Raw genomic sequence first — 23,777 nt, 5'->3', positions numbered from 1 at the left:
TCATTTTTTTTTGTTTTTTTTTTGTTTGGGAAAGCATGAATGATTAAGTTGGTTTGATTAAGTTTGGCTGTTTGGGAAAGCATGAATGTCTTTGTGTTTGAGTTTGATTAAGGTTGATTAAGGTTGGCTGTTTGATTAAGGTTGTAATTTTTATATAAAACTTTAAATTGAGTACTCCAAAATTGTGTACGGTCATAATGAATGGGCCTTGTTAATTGTTATTATGCTGTTGTGAGCTCGTTGCCAAATGGGTGGGCCTGCCTAACTCATATATAAGTATAACATTAATAAAACAAAATGGTATTCCTTCATGCTATTCAGATTAGAATAGATTTATTATTTACTATCTATGCTTTGCTTCCACTATTTGTCGGAAACCAATTAAACTGATTAAACTGAGCCGATCAAACCGCACTGCTATAGGTCGAAAAACTGACCCTAATTGGTATGCATCGGTTTTACTTATTACAAAACTGATCCTTATCAGTTTGGTAACAAATTTGAAAAAAAACTGAGCCGACCGAACCGCACACACCCCTAGATTACATTATTTCATCAATTGCACTATAGTAAAAGATCTATAGTATTATATTGCTTTACTCCAGCAATTCCTCATAGATGGAGTTATTTCCATCGATTTAATTATTATTTATTGTTTGATCCCAAAATCGATGTAGTTTAATTACCATGGATATTAACGAAAAGTCATTGATAAGATTCTCAATTATTTTGGAAATAGAAATTTGAGTTTATATCAAAACACAATCTATTAGGTTTCATTTTAATTTTGGTTAAAAAAAATTGTAATTTTGTGATGAGTTTTAATTATCTTAATAATCTCCTTAAGAGAGTACAATTTTTGAATAATAAATTTGAAACTTATAAAGTATAGTTGTACATTAGGCAAATATGACACATTATAATATATTAGAAGAAAATGAATCACTTAAAAAAATTAATATCAATCAAACACTCCTAAAATAATATAATGATATATTTGTAGAGATAGAAAGATAAATTTTTTTAAAAAAATACTTAGAAAATTTGTTACTTTTTGGAGTGAACAAATTTCAGAAATCAAATTATGTATTATAGAACATTGCAAAATCTATATTTATTAATAACATGGTTTTTTGTTTGATTTTCAACATTTTACGTACTAAAATACTCTTACACAAATTCCTAAACTCTTTAAAATACCCTTATCTTTTAGTTAAATAATTTTAAATTAAAAAACACAAATTAGTTAAAAGAGTAATTTATTGTTCCTAAGTTTTAGATTTTTTCCTTTATATTTTCCACTTGGCCTAAAACTTAGGACAATATCTCCAGGGGCGGCTCCAAGATTTTTGTTCAGGGGGGTCAATTAGAAACATAAATTTCAATACTATAGGTAACAAATATAAACAATATGCAGCATTATTTTCAATACTATATTCCAACCAACTTCCATACTCTTTAAACCATTTAGGAATAAATCAACGCATAAGTCCACCAATTTTTGTTTGAGGAAAATTGTGTTCATGAGGTTGAAAATGTATTTTTTGTAAATAATATCTTCTTAAGTTCATCGTACTAGCAAAAGAATAAAAAATAAACTTTAAGTTCATTAACATATTTTTTTCTAATACAATAAACATATTAATTATTGTTGTTAAGTTTATCAAAAAAAAAAATTATTGTTGTTAAGTGATTTTTTTGCAATTCTTTAATTTGTTTACTATCCTTTAAATACAGTAATAGTAAAGACACATTAGAGACTCAAAAATTCAATTTATAAGTTTACAATACAAAGCCCCATAGACACAATTCACAGTAACAGTAAAGACACATATAGACAGCCCCAAACTATTGCAATTCTTTAATTTGTTTACAATTCTTTAATTTATAAGTTTGCAATACAAACACCAGCCCCACAGGCCCACACAACTCACAGGCTCAAAAACTCAACAACAAAAAATCAAAACACTATAAACCGTAGAACCCCACAGCCCCCCACCCCACCCACCCCACAAACACGGTTAGAGCTGAGAGCACAAATTCAGAGACTCAAAAACTCAACAACAAAAAATCAAAAAACACTATAAACTGTATTAACCCCACCCCCCAAAAAAACACACGCTCAAATACTCAAAACTCAACAAAAAAAATCAAAAGACTATAACCCCACACACACATAGTGATTCAATGAAAGAGTATATCAAAACAAAATTAACAGTGAAAGAAATAGAGAAAGAGAGAGCTAAAAAACCAGATGAAGCGGCGGTGGCGGCAAATCAAGGACAGCCCCGGCAGCGGCACCACGGCAGATTCTTGGGGCTACAAAGCGGCAAATTTTTTTGTGTGTGAAGCAGCCTTTTTCCTTTAGGTTTGGATAGTAAAGAAGAATCGTAGGAGATTTTGGGGGTAGCGTCTACGCAAGTAACGCAGCAGCAGATTTTAGGTTTTATTGGTCCCTTTTTTTTTTTTAATGATTTTTCAAATTTTGATTTATGGGCTTTTTATATCTAAAAGATTAAAGAACAAAAATTTGCTGTTGGATTTTTTTTTTTTTTTTCCGAAGTTTTTGCTAGGCTTAAAAAAAAAGGCCAAGTTCAAGTGAGGGTGTGCAAATTTGTATTGCAAGGGTTCAATTTTTTTTTAATTATATATATATATATATATGTATACAATTTTAGGTCAGGGGGTTCATTTGAACCCCCTCACTACAACATAGCGCCGCCCCTCAATATCTCTATTTAATTTTTAAACATTATTTCACACTATCTTACCTCTTTCTTTAAAAAAAAAATACACAATGTTATTTATATATTATTTATGTATCACTTTTCACTATCATAATATAAACCAGAAAACAAATAAATTTTTAAAAAATAGCATTATTGCACATGCAAGATGGGTATAACGAGTCTAGTAATTATATATATTCTAAAGCATGCCATTTATTAAGTCAAATTGAAATATATTTCTGTAGAGAAAGGCAACCCACTTCTCCTTACCTTAACCCACCAGCCCAACCAATAGGACCAAAAGGCCCAATAACTCACTTCTAAACCATTTGGACCCAAATTTCTAAAACCTCTCTCTTTCTCTCTCTCTCCTTGCTGCTCACTGCTCAGCCACCATCTCAGGACTCTCTCCTCTCACTTCTCAGTGACAAACAACACTCTCTCTCTCTGTCTCTCTCTCAACCCATTTTTAAATTCACGTGACCATCCAGCTTTGGTGAGGTAAGTAGAAATTTCATTTCAGTTCATTCATTGGGCTTCATTTTAATCTTTTGTTGATCAATAAAACTTAGTATTACTTATCAGAAAAAGAAAAAAAAAAAAAAACAGTTTACACATCAGGGTCTAAAAATGGTTCATGGGTTGATAGTATATTTTAGTTTTGCTCTAAATATGTTTTTTTTTTTTTTTTGGGTAGCAGAAAAACCTTGCTAAACCCTCAGAGTCAGGAACAGACATATTTCCAAACATGTTTAGTAGGTTGGCATTTCTGAAGAGGATCAAAGCTCCAAATGGGGGACATACAATCTTAGGAAAATAACAACAACAACGTTGTCTGCTGTCTTGCCCGAGCAACCCATTGGATTCAGATTCTTTGCTTCCCAAATTGCAAGGAGGACATCATGCTTCAAACCTTTGCCAAAGGTCTTTAACTTTTGTTGTTGTTGCTGCTGTTGTTGTTATTCTTTTGGGAAAATTAGTTTTTGATTGGATCTATCAAATCCCATACCAAAAATTATAATAAACATGTTTGCAAATATAATTTTAGCAGGGTGATTATGTGGGGTCCTTCAGAAAAATGTCGAGCACCGCGGGATTGGCATGGCAAAGAAATGAGGAGGGAGTAAAGCTGGTGCTAGTAAATGGAGGTTCCCGTGCCCGCAAAATGGTGGGGATTTGGCTTTTTGGGTCTGCTGCATGGGTGTTCAGTATGGTGCTACTTGGTGGTGTTACCAGACTAACACGCTTTGGCCTTTCCATGACTGATTGGAAATTTACTGGTTCCCTCCCTCCCCTATCCAACGAGAGGAATGGTTGTGCGAGTTTGACAAATATAAGCAATCCCCTGAGTATAAATGGTAACTACAAGCACAACCAACATTATCTATCTATATATATATATATATATGTTTTTGTAAGAATTATACTGTTTTAGCTCAACGTAGAATTTATGTATTTATATGCTCAACCCAATTGTGGCACAATTGGCTGAGACCATCTTACATGAAATGTTGGTTAATAGTTCAAAATCTCCCCACACACCCCCCCCCCCGGCTCAAAAATTTTATATATAGAATTTGTAGTCAAAGTCTTCCAGACTCTTTTGAATGCTTGGTTATAGATTTGCAGTACATTGTTAACTAATATTTTATGGGGAAAAAGAAATAAGAAGATACTGTGATCTAAAGGATGATTATTTATTGTTGACTAAGGTTCTAATAATCATATCACTCTGTAGTTCTATCTTTATCTTGGATAATTTCTGTGTATATAGTAATGTTACAATCTTTTGGACCTTTTAAAAAAAAAAAAAAGAATTTGGTTGGTAAGTCTTTTGGATTTAGTGATATTTACTTGGTTTTGGACCTCATGCAGTGTAAACAAAGGGATGAGTATTGAAGACTTCAAATTTATATATTGGACGGATTACGCACATTGTATGTGGGGAAGGGCACCAGGTCTGATGTTTGCTTTGCCTTTTTCATATTTCCTTCGTAAGGGATACATTACCTTAGATCTTGGACTGAGACTCTCTGCTATTTTTGCCCTTGGTGCTGGGCAGGGTTTAATTAGCTTGTGCTTGGTTAAAAGTGTTCGGAAGGTTAGAATATTGTAATTTTTCTGTCAGCTTGCTTACAAATTTCTTAAAATTGTGAAGTTCCTAAAGATATCCTTTCTCAATAGGTGCAAGCATATGAACAATGATGAACTACTAGATGATTTCCGTATTGCATCTCATCTATTCTCAGTATCTGCAATTTCCTTTGGCCTTTGCTGGACTGCTCTTTCTGTTGTTATGCCCGAGCCACCTGCTGAATCAGTAGCTTGGGTTCGTGGAGCGGCCAAAGAAAAGAGACTTGCCCTTCTTGTTGGCATACTTGTTGCCATTACTACTGCCTCTGGAGCATTTGTTGCTGGAAATGATGCTGTACGTAACTGTGTTTTATTCTTGTCTTGCTTCTCTTCTTACATGATGAACTACTAGATGATTTGCTTTGCTTGCAAATTATGATCAAGCTCTTGTACAAAATTTGTCAGGTTCATGCTTATAATACCTCTACTATGCAGGTATTAATTCTCAGCTGAGACTATATTTTAACTTCTTTAACAGTTTAATTTTGTTGTTTTCTGGATGGTTGCTTCAACTGCTATGCGCTAATGCCATGTTGCCTCTTCAAATTGGGAAAGATTGAAATAAAGAAAAATTAAGAATTGAGAAGAAAATTGTAAGGTCAGTTTTTGTTGCCCAAGCCCAAAGGATATAGGTTAAAGGCCCAACGAACCCAGAACAATGAATTTGTAGAGAGTGGGCGAAAGAGTTAGGCTAGTTATGAAGCACAGAACAATTGGCTAGGTTACGTGCAGTGATGATAACATGAACTAAAACTCAGATAACTCCATAAATGAATGTCCGAAGAGGTGTTTTATTGAGTGAGTAGTGATTACAGCGTTCAGAACTACAGTAAAGCTTTTCTCTCTTTTTCTCTTTCTCTTCTCCGACCCCCCATTATCAGTGACCCTTCTTCTTTATATAGCATCCCTTCCTATCATCTCCATTGTCCACCTGTTCTTCATTCGCGCATCTACTCAAGTGCATGTCACGTCATGTGTCTACTTTAGTTCTTTGTGAGTGGCGGTAGCTGAGGTTGCACTGTTCAGGAGTCTTCTTCATATAAATGCGGCCAGAAAAGCTGTTGCTAAGCATTAAATGCGGTGGTAGCAGCTTTTCCTTTAGATATTTTTTAGTTCTGATCATCTCCGGATCCACTCAGGACCTATCATTACCGTTGGGATTGTTAGGCAGATTAGTCGGACCTTCCACACGTTCGTTTGATCAAGGCTCATCGTAGCTGAGGAGCAAGACATCTTCGGACCAATGGTGACCTCTTCGGACGACACTCCCCCACTGCTTCTGGGCTTCCTGCTTTAGATGGGCCGCCCCAACCACCTATTGATCCTCGGAAATACAATAGTCCTTAACAGGGGGTTCTGGGCCCATTAAGTTGCTTTGGGCTTTTTCCCCCCATAAAAATGTTATGTGAGGTTTGACCTATCAAAAAAAAAAATGTTATGTGAGGTTTTTATTTGTAGAGCATATGTTGCTGAATGAGAATATTAATAAGTCCTTTGCTCCTCTTCTTTAGTTTTTTTTTTTCCTGAATATCATCCTTTGAGGAGACATTTTAGGTTTGAGGAAATTTCATGAGAGAGAATAAATTCTTGGAGAAAATACATTGATCCAAAGTTATATCATTTTGTATCAGCCAGGTGGCCAAAACTTTCTATACTGGCTACCAATTCTGTCTTGCTCAAAATACAAGCCAAAAACTTGGCTATCTGTGTTTGTTGACAAAGTAATCCAATATCTGTATTTTGAGCATAGGGTTCAATCACATTATAGCATTCCTTTACTAGCACATATGTGAATACTGGCCAACATTACAGTATAATCAACTTGGCCATCTGCGTTCGTTGACAACAGGATTCAATAGCTGTATTTTGAGTGTAAGGTTCAATCACAGTATAGTAGTCCTTAACCTGCATATATGTGAATCATTTTTTATGTTTTGATATTAAAATAGAATTTGAAATTAAAAATGATAATTCTTTTGTGAGTGAATTAGAACATTCTTTAGTTATCAAAATGCTGGTTTTATGTTTATGAAAATACATGTATTATATATACGGTACTCTGAAATTAACGGAAGCCAAAATATTTTGTTCCAGCACTAACAAACCAAAAATGGCCACAAGGCAGTATTTATAACTTTGCATTGATATCTGAAGTGATTTTCTTATGGACTGTATTGAAGCCACAAAATTATGGCCTTGTTTGCGGATTTAATAAACTTAATAATATTGCTGTTGTTTGCGGAGTTCATGATTAAACACAAGTATAAATAATTATGCGTTTTGAAATTGTAGAATTTCTGAATCTTATATTGAATAAGCTCCTTCAAGCCTTAATGAAATGTCTTGGTGTAATAATTCAAAATTTTTTCTCAGAAAAATCCCGAAAAACTAAAACAAAGGTCCCGAATCCATTTTATATTTTCATAATTTATTTTAACAATAAAAACAACAATTACAGAAATAACAAACAATCCAAATGAAAACTATTGTAAATTAGAATTAAATGAATAAAATAATCCTCAAGATACATTTCAAACGAGAATAAAAACTAGATATCCCACTTTATATAATAAAAAAATTCAAAATCAAAATACGATCTAATAAAATAGAAATTTTGTGAAAGGCATAACAATTGTTGGCGTATATGGAGGACACAGTCACATAGACACGATTTAGTAATATATTACTGAATGAGTCGCCGATCTCCACTTAGCCGGGGCTCTCTCCATTAGTTGTATCAGCTTTGCCGTGGATGGGTGGGTTGCTGTCGCCGTAGATTGAGCACTCTTAGACTCTCCGATCTCCCCCTTCCCCTTCGTTCTCCTTTCACAGTGGATTATGTTCCCAAATCAATTGGCTTTCTTTTTTCTTTTTTTAGTTGAATGACACGTGACAACTTACTTGGCAAAAATAATAATATTTTAATATCTTTGTTAATCATGTCTATATTTTCCATCAATTACTTAACTACAATGGCTATTTTGACATAATATAAAAAAGTTAAGAACTAAATTAGCACATTTGAAACATTAGAGACCAAATTGACATTCACTGCAAAGGTTAAGGACTGAAGATGTAGTTTACCCAAAATTTATAACTAAGAAATTAAGAAAGTTTTGCCGCGTCAACCTTAGATTCATGGTTTTGAAATTCGGATTAGACTATACGGTTTGACTCGATTAACCGGGAACTGCCCTTTGAGATGGTTCTTTTAACTCCAAAACCCGCTATACACAAAAAACACAGTGAACCGTTCGAATTGCGGTTAAACCGTCCGGGTTGGAGAACCGTGGTCGGGTCTCACGGGTCAAGTCGAAGCTAGAAAAAATAAGAAAAAAGAGGAGCATTGTGCCATTTTCTCTGTTGAACTTTGTCTTTTTATCTCTAATCCTCACCATAAATCCAAAAATGCAGTCTCAAAACACACTAAGTCCACAAAATAAAAAGGAAATGAAAAGCACAAACTTTATCTTTACCCCTCCTTCAGCGTTTTCCAATTTTTTCTTCTTCTCCATTCTTTTGCGTTTATTCTTCTTGCTTCTTTGGCGTTTCCTTTCTTCTTCTGTCACTGGTGCCCAAAACCAAAATAAATCAAAAGTCTAAGATTTTTTTCTTTTCCAATATGGCAGACACTACCCCTTCCCCATGGAAAAGTTGGACATTTGGCCACGCTTCCACCTTTCATTTGCTTTTAAATTTTTTTAAACTTTTTTCATTTAATTGCATTATTTATAGGACATTTAAATATTTAATTGCATTATTTATTGGTACTACAAACCCACATATTCATATATTAAATTCATGTACTGTTTTAATCCAAAAAAAAAAATTCATGTATTGTTCTTCTCAACAACCATCTATGTACTGTTATTGTAAATTAGGATTTATATTATAGATTAAATAAATGTGTATAATATTATATAAATTTATAAAAAAGTGTACAATATTATATGTATTTGCATAAAAATATATAATGTTGTAGACATTCATTTTGTTTATAATATAAATCTATTTTATTTTGATAGTATAATAATAATAATAATAATAATAATAATTATTATTATTATTAAAATATTCCGTTGAATATAAATCTATTTTATTTTGATAGTATAATAATAATAATAATAATAATAATAATAATTATTATTATTATTAAAATATTCCGTTGATTTTTGAAACACCATAATGAAAGTTATGATATAAAAAATACATTTGAATGATGGTCTTTATATTTTTTTGAATTATTTTAGTCAGTTTTTCTATTTATACTAATTTATTATATTTATCTATATTTTAAATAATTATTAAATTAATTATGACTTCATCACGGTTCGATCACTGTTCGACCTTAGTCCGATCTCAAAAACTTTAAACATCTTCCTTCTCTGGTTCTTTGAATGGTTCGAGTTTCAAAACCATGCTTAGATTATCAACCTCTCAATAGACCCTGTTCAATGTTATACATTACAAATTGTACTTTCATTGCTTTTGCTTCCCTTTATAGAATGTAATGCTTTGTTACTTTCTTTGAATGTTATTGAGATTTTGAAAATGACTATCTAATTATCTCTCTCTCTCTCTCTCTCTCTCCTAGGCAACAATTTTGGGTCATGTTAAAGTAGCTTTTAAAGACGCATGATCTAAACTTGCATAAAATATTTTACTGTAGACCATGATCTTTTATAGCTCATTGTAGAATTGATATTCTCAAAGGGAATTTAGTGAATCTTAAATAATAATAAAAAAAAAATAAAAAATAAAAAGTGAAGATGCACATACTTGTGTGAATTTTCATTTTTATTGTTAAAAATTTTAATTTCTTTTATTTTAATCCTTGAACTTTTAACTTTTCTGACAAGTTAGTCATTTCATCCATTGATATTTGTAAAATTGAAATTATTCACGTATGGAATGCATTTTTTTTTTTTTTTTAACAACTAGTAATGATGAAACGACTAATCTGAAAAACAAAAAAAACAAAAATGATATCTAGAAAATATAAAAGTTTCAATATAGTTCTCAAAACTTGAAAAGTTGCAATCAAGTTACAAAATGATTTAAAAAGTCACAAATTGGAATTGTAAAGGCCTGATTGGTAGGAGAATTTTTTATTTTGTTTTTGTTTTCAAAACAATATAAAAACAAGTTTCAAAAATTGAACTTGAAACTAGTTTTCAAGTAATAATTTTTATATTTTACGTGTTTGGCTCACACTTTTAAGAATAATTTTCAAAATACTAAAAACAAAAATAATTGTTTGGGAGACCATTTTTATTTTTGAAATTTAAAAAAAAATTTTTTTTTTTTTTTTTTGTGGATAATGATAAGGGAATAGAGCTCATCATGTTTTTATTTTATTTTTAATGATAAGTTTCAAATTTGAAGTGTGAGAATTCTTTTTGTGATAAAAATAAACTCCTAAATTTAAGAGATAAAAGAATTTGGACAAATATGTGGGGTTCATTGTTTTCAATTTATTTACAACTATGTCATTAAAAACATTTTTTATATCCTGAAAACATCCCCTAAGCCGTTTTTAAAATCTTTTTTTAAATAAGGAAAATAGGATACAGTTTTTTGAAAACTGTATTTAGAAAATATTAGCCAAACAATAAATTCAAGTGTGAGACCCACCATTTAATAGATTGCAAGACAAAAAATTATATTAAAATACTCTTACCAAACAACCCCTAATATACTTTCCAAGCATAAGATGTGTTTGATTTCACATGAACTAAGAATTTGGAAAATACTTCAACTTTTGTACCTTGAAAAATACCTTTGATATACACATTTTTCTCCCCAAGCCAGCCAACCAACCGTTGTCCTTTTGGCCCCACCAGAATCTCTCTTAAGTCCTTGCAATTCATGATGCATTGAATCTGAAAGCCTGAAGCAATTTCACAGTAAAAGTTGGGATTGATAATTGAATGTGCAACTGACTTAATTAAAACTTTACTTCCTCTCCTAACAAAGATTATCTCCAAATTAATTTGGAATAAAATTCTTCAAACCACTTCAAATTGGTGACATGTATGAATCCATCCAACTTTTGAGGAAGAATGTAACTCATTCTATTTAAGAAAAACCAGCTATGTCAGCCAATACAACTGGAAATAAAAGTGGTGGAACATCCTCCATCCACACTACAACATCCGAAACACTAATAGCATGACGAGCTAACTTATGAGCAACAATATTACCCTCTCTCTTTACATGAGAGTAGTGTAATTCATTAAAAAAATTAACCTTATCTCTAATCTCATCCAACACTAAGCCCATGGCTAAAAGGAACTCCGTACCTTCCCGCAAAGCCTTCACCAACACAAGTGAGTCAGTCTCGAGGATTGCATTTTGAAGACCCAGGTCAGAAGCGAACTCCAAAGCAGTTGCAATTGCCATCACCTCAATTTCCAGAGGGCTATAAGCCTAGGGAACCAGCTTTGACAGTGAGCCTAAAACCAAACCTTCACTATTCCGGATGACCACCCCAATCCCAACTCTCTTTTCCTTCATGAACCTGGCCCCATCGCAGTTAACCTTCATTAAACCATGCTCAGGTGGTTTCCATTTTTGCATCATGGGAGATACAGTCCGATTTGAAGGAGGGTGCGCATTAACTGTGACGAATTCTTGCAAATGTTCCTTTGCGAGTTGGGTGATTTGATGTGGACTACAGCTGGGTTTATTAAGTCTGACCTGGTTCCGTTGAGTCCAAATGGACCATGCCATGACCGAAAAAAGCTCCACGTGGTGCTGGTTTTTGATTAGCCATGACAGCAGTTCTTTAAAGGTGAAGAAGTTGAGTGAATTATGGCAACTCCATAATGTTAAGTCCTCCCAAACTACGTCCAGTTCACCACATGACCACACGGCATGGAGGGCAGATTCATGAGCACAAGAACAGCGATCATAGAAAGGGTTTTCAATAACCTTTCGACGCACCAAATTCTCCTTGGTGGGCAGGGAGTTTCGGCTAGCCCTCCAAATAAAATTTTTAACTTTGTTTGGTACCTACAGTGACCAAATACCACGCCATAACTCCCTATCTTCCTTTGACCGGGCTACACTACGAGAATCTTCCTCCTCTGACTTCAAAAACCGGTAACCCGATTTGCTGGTATATGTCCCTGTTTAAGTGAAGGGCCAAAAGAGTCTATCATCCACCACTTGTTGTGGCAACGACATGGACTTGATCAGTTCAGCCTCTTCAGGAATGAATATGCCCTCAATGACTGAATGGTTCCAGCAGTGTGTCGCTTCATCTATCAATATCTCCACCCTTGCATCTGCCATGGTATCAATGATAGGAGAAATAACCTTGGTTGGGTGTTTTCGTGGCAGCCATGTACTCTACCATATGTGCACAGACCTCCCATTCCCCACCCTCCACCTACAACTTCTAAGTAGCACGTCTCTCCCATGTAAAATACTTCTCCATGTGTAAGACCCAGTGGATGACTCCTTAGCCTCCATTATAGAGCAATTTGGGAAGAATCGGGCTTTGAAAAATTTATAGAATAGTGAGTCGGAATTTTGCAAGAGCCTCCAAGCATGTTTTGCCAATAAGAAGTCATTGAACATTGCTAGGTCTCTAAAACCCATACCCCCCTCCATCTTTGATTTTTTCAAATCTTCCCATTTCAACCAATGAATTTTTCTTTTATCTCCTCTTTGACCCCACCAAAATTTTCTAACCATTGATTCGATCTCATGGCAAAGTCCCACCGGAATTTTAAAGCACCCCATAGCATATGTTGGAATTGCCTGAATGACTGCTTTTATCAAGATCTCTCGCCCCGCCTAAGATAAGAGCTTCCCTTCCCAACCTTGTAATTTTCTCCAAACTTTTTCCTTGATGAAATTGAAGCTCTCTTTCTTCTTTCTCCCCACTAGAGATGGCAACCCAAGGTATTTGTCATACTGTACAATCTCTTGTAAGCCCAAGGCCTCCTTGATCTCAACTTTAGTGGCTTCCGGAGTGGATTGACTAAAGAAAATAGCAGTTTTGTTTTTGTTCACCTTTTGGCCTGACCCCTCCTCATAAATCTCCAGAATCTCCAAAATTTTTCTGCACTCCTCAATGGTTACCCTGCAAAAAAGAAGACTATCGTCTGTAAACAATAAATGTGTTAGTTTAGGGCCATTCCGGCTAATGGATAGCCCTTTTAACTCCCCCATTCTTACAAAATGTTGTATAAGTCCATGTAAGCCTTCCGTGCACAACAAGAAGAGAAATGGAGACAGTGGATCCCCTTGTCTAATCCCTCTGGTAGGTTGAATGAGGCCTTGTGGTTCACCATTGACAAGGATAGAATATGTCACTGTTTTTATGCACACCATAATCAAACCAATCCACCTCTCACTGAAATCCATTTTTCTCATGACATTCTCCAAGTACACCCACTCCACACGGTCATAGACTTTGCTAAGATAAATGAGTTACAATCTTCATTGAAGGCTTTGTCTTTGTCGAGGCGTGTTGTAGGACTCGATGTTAAGACTGTTCCAATTGAATCTACTAAGTATAGTGGCAGCATTTTGGTTCTTTGTGTTGGGACTAGTTGCCTGGTCATCCAAGTTTTGCTACTTAGATCATTTTCCTAGTTTCCTCTTGCAACAATCTAAATCAATTCGAAAAAAGCAAAATATGTTTAAGTTGTTCTAAAATGATAAAATCTTGAACATATCAATGTCATAATTAAATTACATTAACTAATATTTTATATGTTTAATAACCAATAGCACCACTACAATTGACAATTTCCGTGCGTAAGCATAGGTTACACACTAGTATTAACTAGTGTATAACCCAGTGCATATGCACAGGTACAATTAAAAACAAACGCAACTACATGGTTCAATTCAAATTATACATGATATTAGCTTACACCTTTTTTAAACCATACATTTTTAAAGTGTGTAATGATTTCTCATTATATGTGTGTGTGTGTCTCTCTCTCTCTCTCTCTCTCTCTCTCTATATATATATATATATGTGTGTGTGTGTGTGTGTGTGTGTGTAAAATTTAGAATTTAATTGGATTTAGACTTTTTGGTTTTTGTACCCAATAATTCTTTTGCTACCAAATTTAAAAAATTAGATGGAAACACGACACAAAATTGGACTTCAATTGGATTTGGCCTCTTTGATATTTACACTCAATAATTCACTTGACACAAAAATTAAAAATTAGATAAGATACATGGCGCAAAATTGAGAATCTAATTGGATTTTCTCTAAACTTTGGCTTTTAATATATATATATATATATATATATTATAATTACACACATATATGGATTCAAATTATACCTAGTTTAAGAGTTAGACATTTTTTAAGTCATAGATGTGTTTTACTCTCTCTCTCTCTCTCTCTCTCTCTCTCTCTCTCTCTCTCTCTCTTAATTTTATAACCCTTCATAAAATATTCATAGTAATTCAAAGTCATAAATATAGACTGTCACTTTGAAGATTACTACGTCTTAATCCTTGAGTACCCAGTTTAATCCTTTTAAGTTATTCATTATATATTTATGAAATCCAATTTTATATATATATACTTTAGTAATTTCTTACCAAAGTGGTTAGGCCTAACTCTCTGAATAACTAAACCCATTAAACTTATCTCAAGGGAATATTTTAAATCTCTGTTAAGAGACTATGAATTCCATCTTGAGAATATATGTTCCATCAACACGAAATGTGGCTGCCCAACATACTGAGGTTTTGATCGTTACTTTAGATCTCACTCCTGATATATCAAAGCAACCTACACTTCATGATTAGATCCATTATTCTCTCAGGATTAAGAGTTCATGCAAATATAAGTCGTGAGATTTATTATTCAATTGACAGTCGTTAGGAGAATAATAAATCTCACAGCGGTCCAGTTCAATATGTCTTAACTCTTAAAACATATTAACACATCAACTAGAAGTCTCCATTTCCATGATCAAGACAAATCATCTTAGTTGATATGTTATAGTCTTCGCAGATGAAATGCCCAATTTCATCACCGACTATGAACTAAAATTCTGAGTTTACAAAGAACTTGTGACTTATATCTTCTATGACTAAATCACATAAATCACATACTATGCATCTCATGGACTAAATGATAATGTTCGAATATTCATGTTATCATTATTTTAGGTAATAATAAAACAACTTTATTAATTACAATATCAAGTCATACATCATTTCATACATAATGTCATTCATAATATCATACATAACATCATACAATAGGATTTAAGGGCACTAATCCCAACAGGTTTAAAGTTTGCAAATTGTCCTAAGCTTCAATTCTTTTCGATGTATCTGGTTCCCCATAAAAACCAGTGAACCTCCACTCATGTTCAAATCCCTTATCAATCTAAGTGTCAATGTAGTATTGTGATGAATCAATCACCTCCAAGTTTACTGTTGATTTCCAAAACAGAACAAGACCACCTCCATGGCCTTCCTTCGGTACTACCCATTTGTGTTCATAGTCAATGCTTTGTTGAACTATATCTAGCTAGCCTTGCTTCGTCTGCCAGTGTTTCGGCTAAAAACATGATAGAAGGGTCTTTTGTTCGGATCATATCTCCAAGCTCCTTCCTTGTTCGCAGGTTCCCAAGCCCATGATAGTTCCAAACTAGGCAATTCATTGTGACTAGCGGGGCTGAGCATCAGCCTCCACCAATATCATTTTTTGGTCTACTGCTCCCTTTGAAACCTGTTGACGTTTGTTTGGTAACGCAGAAGAGCTATCATCTTGCATGGGTGTTCTTGTTCCTAGGGTTAGGGACATATGGGTAGGGTTAGCTAGGGTTTGATGGTTTGGTCTCACAAGTCTAGTCCATTTCAGTTTAGGTGGCTGTGAAGAGGCATTAGGGTTTTCAGGTTTAGCACGTTGTATTAAAGAGTCATGTGATGGGGTTATATTTGGGTTTGGGTCGGGATTGGAGGGTTTTGGGATATTGCCATTTTGGTTAAGGTCATTTGAATGAGGTGCACGGGTTTGTTGGGTATCATTAAAGGGGTTAATTAAAGGTTGTGGAATGTTTCCATTTTGGTTAAGGTTAAAAGAGTTATGGGCACGTGTTTTGTGGGAGTCAATTATAGGAGTGAGTAAAGGCCTTGAAGCCGAGGTTGAATGTGGTATTAAGTCTCCTTGTTGGTTCGGGTGAGCTGGATTGGTATTTATGGTTTGGGTGGAAATAATGGTTGACAAAAGTGAGGAATTTGTATTTAAGGACTGTTGGACGTTACCTGAATGGCTAGGAGATTGCTGATAATTATTAGCATTAAAGGCTGTGTCTGAAACAGTAGTGTGACAGGGAGAGATGTGCAGTTGGCAGATGGTTGGCTGTGGTTCGTTATAATATGCTGTTTATTGCTTTGAATGCTTTTAGTTACTATCTCCGGTGACATTGAATCTGTCCATTCCGCCTAGTCTGTGTTACTTCTCGCCTGCTCTGGAGAAGTTGAACAGCCCATTTTCTGCTCTTTCAAGTCAGCCGTTGATGGTGGAGCTGACTGCGGAGTTGCGGATTGCCTGGATTTGTAAAAGCCTGGGACTGATACAACCTGCTTTCTTGATGGGAAAAAAGGTGCTGCTCTAAGAGTTGAACCAAACTGCCTCTGATCTAGTGTAAGAGTACCTTCACTGTTCAACCACTTCTCGCAATCCTTATCGTCATGATCGAAACAGCCGCACCAATAACAAATGTTCGGCAACCTTTCGTATTTGAAGCTAACCCACACTTCCTTATCTCTTCCTATAGAAACCAATCGCCCTCTACACAAAAGGAATAGTGACGTACAAAGACACTCTAATACGAACAAAATTGCCCCCCTCAGTTTCCTGTTGATTGGTAGAAGGTAACACCATTCCTAAGACTTTACAAATTTTTGCTGCAGCCCTCACATTCATAAACTTTATTGGGAGGCCATGAACTTGCACCCAAAAAGTAGTCCTCTTGAATTGAAGTTCCTTCACTAAATTGTTCTTATCGTACCTCTCTAGAACCATTAAGTGTTTGTCAAAACTCCACGGTTCACTCTAAATCACTTTCTCAACCTCTTCTATGTCATCAAAAACAAACAAAACCATATGGTTACCCAAGTTATGGACTTGAAAACCATTCCTTGAGCGCCATAGTGGTGTAAAGGTTTTTGCTATGGCATCCACGTTGACCGCCCTCCTAGTTAAAAACTTTGCAGCCAAGAAGAACTCTTGGGAGCTCAGTTCATCCTCAAGATAGCATCCTGGTCCCTCCCTATCTGAAAGGGACAGACGATTCTAGTTGGAAGTTAACTCCTCCATGGTAGTTGGAGAGAGAAAGAAAATAGAGATATAGGAACACAAAAAACACACAAAAAAGACTGTTTCTCACAAATCCCACAAGAAGAGGAACTCCACAAGCTTTGAACTAACGTTGTTAATTCAAAGAAAGACTAAAACACTTCCGTAAAGGAAAGTGACCCCTTATTCTACTGTCTAAGAGAGGAAGCTAAAGAGAGCTTTCTTCGAGAGACAGAGAAACTTACTGCTTATCATTAGTTTTACTTTTATTTACATCTACCCTTGATATCAAATAAATACCATATGACCATATATGTATTACTCAGATAGATTACATGCTATGAACTAGTGCTATTACAATCTGCCCAAAAATCCAATGCTTCCTCTTGCAGGCTATTGCAAACATAGTAAATAAATCTTACACAGTTGAACGAATCAAGTTTGGAATATTACAAACCACCAAAAGCAACTATAATCGTTAAATAATTATAGTTTAATTGGCTAAACTCCAAAAGAAGAACATATACCAAATTGAAACTTAAATAAATCAAATCTGGTTCTTTGAAGCAAATATAACGTTAGGCATACAATATAATGATTACATATAATGTATAATATTGCTTTCACAAAACATTAAAAGCCCATAAATTAACGAAGGCATACAAATTAAAACAATCAGATTTATACGTTGCACAATACAAACACACTAGCAACAGAGTCTAAATAATACCCAGCCAAGCTAAAAAGACAAAAAGACTTAATATCTATACAATAACTAATAGTCGAAACATTTGATTTTTTGTTAATCACTTCTCACTGCGTCATGTGAGTACATAAAATTATGCCACGTTTACTTTTAAAAATACTAAAACATTGTACATTTTCATTTGGTACTTTTAAAAATACTTAAACATTGTGCCCTTTTCATTTGGCGGAATGAAAGAAACATTTCAGTGATATTTTTACTTTTCAGTTCCATTGTGTTCCGTGGCTTATATTAAATTAGTCACAACGTTATCCTAAAAAAAAACTATGAAAACTTCAAAATGAGACACTGTACAGTCTGCTTAAATTATGTTATCATCCACTATTTCCATTCATTCAACAAAAATAGGCAAAAGAAAAGGAAACTCTTCCCCTGTTTGTTCTATGTTTGTTTCGTTTCTGCAACTCCATACACACAAGGTCAGTATAGCGTTGTTAATTTTCCTGTTTCGGATACTAAATCTGTGTAGTTTACCAAATTTGGTCCACTTTTGTTCCATTTGTGTTTTCCGTTTCAAAACAACAGACATAGGGAAAAGAAAACCCAAAATCGCAAACCAATTTTGCCTCTTTAGAAATATTTAATAAAAAAATACTATATATATATATATATTTTTTTTTTAATTAAAATAAAACCCTCTGAATTGACTTTTATTTTGCTGCTAAAATTCTGAAGTAACCCAACATTGAGAAGTATGGAATAGCAAAGTTGGCAGGTGAAATACTTGGAAGGTGACCGTAATTATTAAAAAAGAATGACAATGACATCTTATAATAATTTTTTAATAATTTATGAACGGTGACCTTAATTATATTATCAATTGAAAAGTAGATGTTAACAAAACTTAAATATAAAATATTAATTAGTTTCCAAAAAAAAAATATTAACTAGTAATTTTGTACTTCAAAAAGTATGAAAAGTGGCTTCAATTAAAAAAAAGTATAATATAGAAAATTAAATAAATATTATTTAAATGATATTCAACAACAAAATAAATACATATTGTTAGGTTTTAGATCCATGTAAACTAGATTGTTTAACCTAATTAATTAACCAAGTGAATACTTAGGTTTATTATTCAGATCTAGGTTAAAACAATAAAGTCATATCATGTAAAGTAGCGGAAAATAAAGAACACAATTATATGAACATCCAGGAAAACCAAACCATTAAAAAATCTAGAGAGGATTTAACCTAACTATCCTCAAGGTAAAAAACAAATCCACTATAGGGAATCAAAGTTTACAATAAAACTTAGACTACTAACATCATATTGCTACCACATGTAGAACTTACTGACATGATCATGTACAAGTTCTAAATCCACGGACTCCTTCTCTATTAGGCCTTTGCAACATAAGGACCCACACTTGTGACTTTAAGACTCCACTCAAAAGTTTATCAACACAAACTCTCATATTTGTGATTCCAAGACCACCCTTGAAGGTTTACATCATCAGCACCTTTAATGACTAGAGAAGGCAGCAACTTCTACAATACCGAATCTTGAGATTCTTCAAAGAATAACACTAGTAGAAGATATGAGGGAGCTTTCTGGGTACAAAACCCTAGATGCAAAAGAGGCACAATCTTCTCTCTTTGAAAAGCCTTTTAAAAACGTACTTAGGGTTTTCTTTATATACTAGAAGAAATAGATCTGAAACCCTAATCCTTAATGAACTTGAACTGCTATGTCGAACTTAAAATTCTGCGCCTGTCTTTCGATCGGTCGCACCAAACAGTTTCTAAACTCTTCTTTCCGCAACTTGTATATTCTTGAATCTTAACTTATATCACCTTGAGCATTGTCTAATAATACATATAGACTCTAGGATCTATATCTAAACAAGTTTGTGTTCACGGTTTGCCAATTGTTCTAAACTTTTAGAACCTAACACATTTTTCCCTCAAACTGTATGCAGTCATTTTGGGTGAAAAGTTTCAATTAAAGTTGGTTAAAAACGCTAGCTATAAAAGAATATACTAATGCACAAATTTATAATTTTACATAAATACAAATTATTCACAGTCTCCTTTCAAGATAAAAAAAAAAAAAATTATTGGTAAATAGTGGATAGGAGGAAATGTGGTTTGAGCCACAAACATAAAATACCACAAAAGATATTATTACAATTAAACTTATCACTTGAACCCCACATCTTTCACAGCTTAGTACTTAAAACATATACCAACTCACAAGTTTCAAGCTTCAACTTATTAATATGTCTTACTATTATAGCTTCTCAATAAAGAGACTAGTGAACATGACAGTAAACACACCAAATAAATAAATTATAAAATATTCATCTTTTTGATAATAATGAAGTAGGGCAATATATATACCTTACATGAGCTTAAATGAGACTTCTAGTTGCTAGGACTAGCCTACCCCATTTGATAATTAAAAAATATTTACTTTTAAATTTGCTTTCAGTTTTAACTTTAATTATATAAGTTCAAATTACACCTAGTTGAAGAGTTAAACATTTTTCAAATCATAAATGAATTTTACCCTCTCACTTTTTTAATTTTTAATTTTAGTTTTTATTTTTAATAAACACATAGCTTTACTCTTTCTTTCTTTTTTCTTTTTTTTTTTTTCTTTTTTTCTTTATCGGGATTTTTACAGTTTTATTTATTTATTTTATATTGTACTCTTTATTTTTTGCACAACACGAACAGAAATCTCAATAAAATTTAGATAGGACACGTGCAGTAAAACAAAACATGTCTAACCTTACAATTTTTTATTGTTTTTTTTTGGAGATCAAAAAGGTTCTGAACGAGTTTCCAGTTATCTCAAAAATACAAATCATTCTCATCCAGTCGTACTCACTGCTTCGCCCTCCGATCTGCCACTCCACCATGATTTCTCCTTTCGATTTTTGAAGTTCCGAAGTTAAGCCGAAACCAAACCCGACCCACCGAGTTGGACGCTGAGACTTTGTGTCGTCATTGTGAAATGGGTAAATCAACATCCTCTCTTCTTTTTATATGCAATCGTTTGATTATTAGAGTAAGCCTTCCATTTCGTGCTTTTACTTCTCATTATTGTTCTACTATTAGAGAAAATGCGAAAACCCCATGTCAGAATCGGAATCAGTTGTTGAAATCTGTGAGAGATCACTGCAAATCTCGAACCTTTAAGAATCTTGATCATGCCTTAGGTCTGTTTGATACAATGCTTCACATGCACCCTTTGCCTTCCATTGTCGATTTTACTCTATTGTTGGGTGCGGTTGCAAGAATGAAGCATTACTCTGTAGTCGTTGCTCTAATTAAACGATTGGAATCATTCAGAATCTCGCCCAATGTTTATANTTTGACATAGGGAAAAGAAAACCAAAATCGCAAACCAATTTTGCCTCTTTAGAAATTGAAAAAGAACCCTTTTCTTTATCAAGAAACAATAGCATCTCTTACAATCTGACCCATTTTGCAACTGTCAAATTCTCACATTCGATCAGACACACACGGATAAACCCTTTCCTCCATTAAATTCCTTACGCATATTTATTCCTTATTAATTGTTGTTGCTCTCTATCAATTGGTAAGCCCTATATCTTTTCTAAATTTCATTGGCTTCTTATGCATTTCATGCATCAAAGTAAGGTATTTCCATGCTCATGCATAATGATTAATTTGGCATTAGTCGAAAACTTGGTTAGCAGATTTTCATATGAATGTTTGGATTGTGAAAGGGAAGTTAGTCCTACCCATTGCATTTGGGTGTAAAATTTTGACAGAATCAAAATATGCTATTGTTCTTGACAGTAGCAGGTTTAATTATGCACTTGAAGTGTTCGATAAAATGCCTAGAAGATGCAAGGTTGGTTTTTATTGGGATGATTTGGTCTCAAATTAGCGTCTCTACTTTTTGTTTTGAGAATTTTTACAGAGTGAAATTTTGAGTAGAAACAAACAAATAAATAGCAAATAGTATGTTAAAAAAATGTGTTACTGCATATTAAGGATTATTTACTTAATATGGTTGTGTGATTATTTACTTTTTCATAGTTTGTTTGGTGTGTGTCTATCTTTCATCTTTCTCTTCTGTCATTTTAAAAAACCTTCTTACCCTTTCATTTTTTGTTGAAATTCAGATTCACTGAGTTTTTCCTGTCAAGTACTAATAATTCATAATATGCCAAATTTTCGAGGCCTCATTTACGTTGTCACTTATCAGTAATTTTGTATTTTCAATGACATTTTTTTCTCATGTGCTAATGTAGATCTATCATCTCTGCTCTGGCTTATAAGACAGTTGGTAGCTATTCAAGCCTCCTAAGGTCTTTCTTTCCTTCCTTTTATCTCTAATTTGCAATATAAAGGCATTTTCATATAATTTTACATCACGTCCTTCATCATTTAGTACATATTCAAACTCCTCTGAGTAAATATTTAACGTTGAATTGATTAGAATTAGTTTTTTTTTTTTTTTTTTTTTTTTCATATAAATTCTGTAGATTTATTCTTAGTTTCAACTAAATTAATGACTTTTCTATGTAGATTTCCTATCTCCTCTCACATTGTTTTGCCAATAGCAATCCACTGTTAGTTTTTTTGCTCTCTTTGATTTTATTTATTTTTATTTTTTTTCAGTAAATTTGTAATTATTTTTGGCTAATCCGAAGTCCGTTTGGTTGTGCAATCTGAGCTTGATGTGGTTTTTCATGTGATTAGGTTTCAATCAAATGAGAAACCAGTTAGTAAGATGTAACGACTTAACTATTTGCACATTTAATAAGTAGCACTGATCAATTTGTTTGTGGATTAGTGAACCAGTTAGTGAGATGTAATGAATTGTCTAACCATGCAAAGTCTCTTCTAACAACTTGGTGCAGGGTTGCATCTAAAGGAAAAATTGAAAATGGTTGCTCTTGATGTTGTTAATAAGGAAGCTATTGATTTGGCATGTTCTTTTAAAAATTATACTCTCTTATCATCTTACGACATGCCAGCTTTATCTTAATGAATGTTCCAGTTAATGAATATTCTTTGTGAAAATTCATAGCTGTAAATACTAGAATAATAAATGTTATTAGCTTTCATAGTTTACTTTAAAAAAAAAAAAAAAAAAAAAAAAAAAGAAAAAAGAAGAAGCTTCATAGTTAGATGATGGAGTTTAGTGGGATCAATTGATACTTTAGTAGAATATATTTTGTTCTGCCACAAACAACCATTTTTTTTATCCTTTATTTTGTGTGGAATTACAATCAATTGGAAGAAATTAGATCTTTCATGTTAATTCAAGCAGGTATGAATACTTTGATTTTCCTAGAATCAAAAAGCATGAAATGGATGGAAATGCGAAGAAATTTTCATTACTTTATCTTATTTGATTGGTGCTAAATTAGAATTTGCTTCATGTTGGAAATCTAATCCTAAAGAAGTTTTTGAGTATCTTAATTGTACAAGAATGGATTTGATTTGATCAATTGATCTGATGCAGTTCAAGAAAGATTGGATTTGGTTTGGGAGTATTGAAGGCACCGTGGAAAAGTAAGAACACTGTCAGGGAGCTTGAAAACAACTTTTTGTTGCTCTTTGAGACCATGATTTAACTATTCCTGAGGTGAAATGAAAATTATGTTGAAATGAAAATTTCCATCCATAATAAGTGGAAGCATACAAGCACAAACAAATTATTTTTGTATTTATTTGTATATGAGTTTCGTTGTTATATATTGCAATTTTAATGTTGAATTTGTTATATGAACCTATGGTATAACCTCAAGTTACTATTAATATTTAGTCATTTGTTCATATATCCTTTAGAGATACCATATATAATATTATATCAAGATTAATATGAAATTAATTAATATTTATATTAGTACTTAATAAAGAAAAC

The 23,777-nt window shown here is 33.3% G+C and overlaps 1 protein-coding gene and 1 long non-coding RNA gene across 2 annotated transcripts; both read left to right on the top strand.

Annotated features, from left to right (window-relative positions):
* Positions 1-3,429: 3,429 nt before the first annotated feature.
* Positions 3,430-6,354, top strand: LOC112005981 (heme A synthase COX15). The gene is given in 7 exon segments (XM_065774906.1): positions 3,430-3,522; positions 3,525-3,653; positions 3,781-4,029; positions 4,032-4,087; positions 4,605-4,830; positions 4,914-5,157; positions 5,268-6,354. Coding segments are annotated over 6 exon segments (726 nt in total). The 5' UTR covers positions 3,430-3,477; the 3' UTR covers positions 4,935-5,157; positions 5,268-6,354.
* An 11,753-nt stretch (positions 6,355-18,107) lies between these two features.
* Positions 18,108-23,638, top strand: LOC112039227 (uncharacterized). The gene is made up of 3 exons (XR_002885968.2): positions 18,108-18,342; positions 22,156-22,212; positions 23,376-23,638. It is a non-coding gene; the product is annotated as an uncharacterized LOC112039227 (long non-coding RNA).
* Positions 23,639-23,777: the final 139 nt, after the last annotated feature.

The sequence above is a fragment of the Quercus suber genome, unplaced genomic scaffold (assembly GCF_002906115.3).
Source record: "Quercus suber isolate HL8 unplaced genomic scaffold, Cork oak 2.0 scaffold_101, whole genome shotgun sequence".
Taxonomy (NCBI): domain Eukaryota; kingdom Viridiplantae; phylum Streptophyta; class Magnoliopsida; order Fagales; family Fagaceae; genus Quercus; species Quercus suber.
Note: the sequence above shows the minus strand (reverse complement) of the source record. Positions and strands in the feature narration are given on the sequence as shown.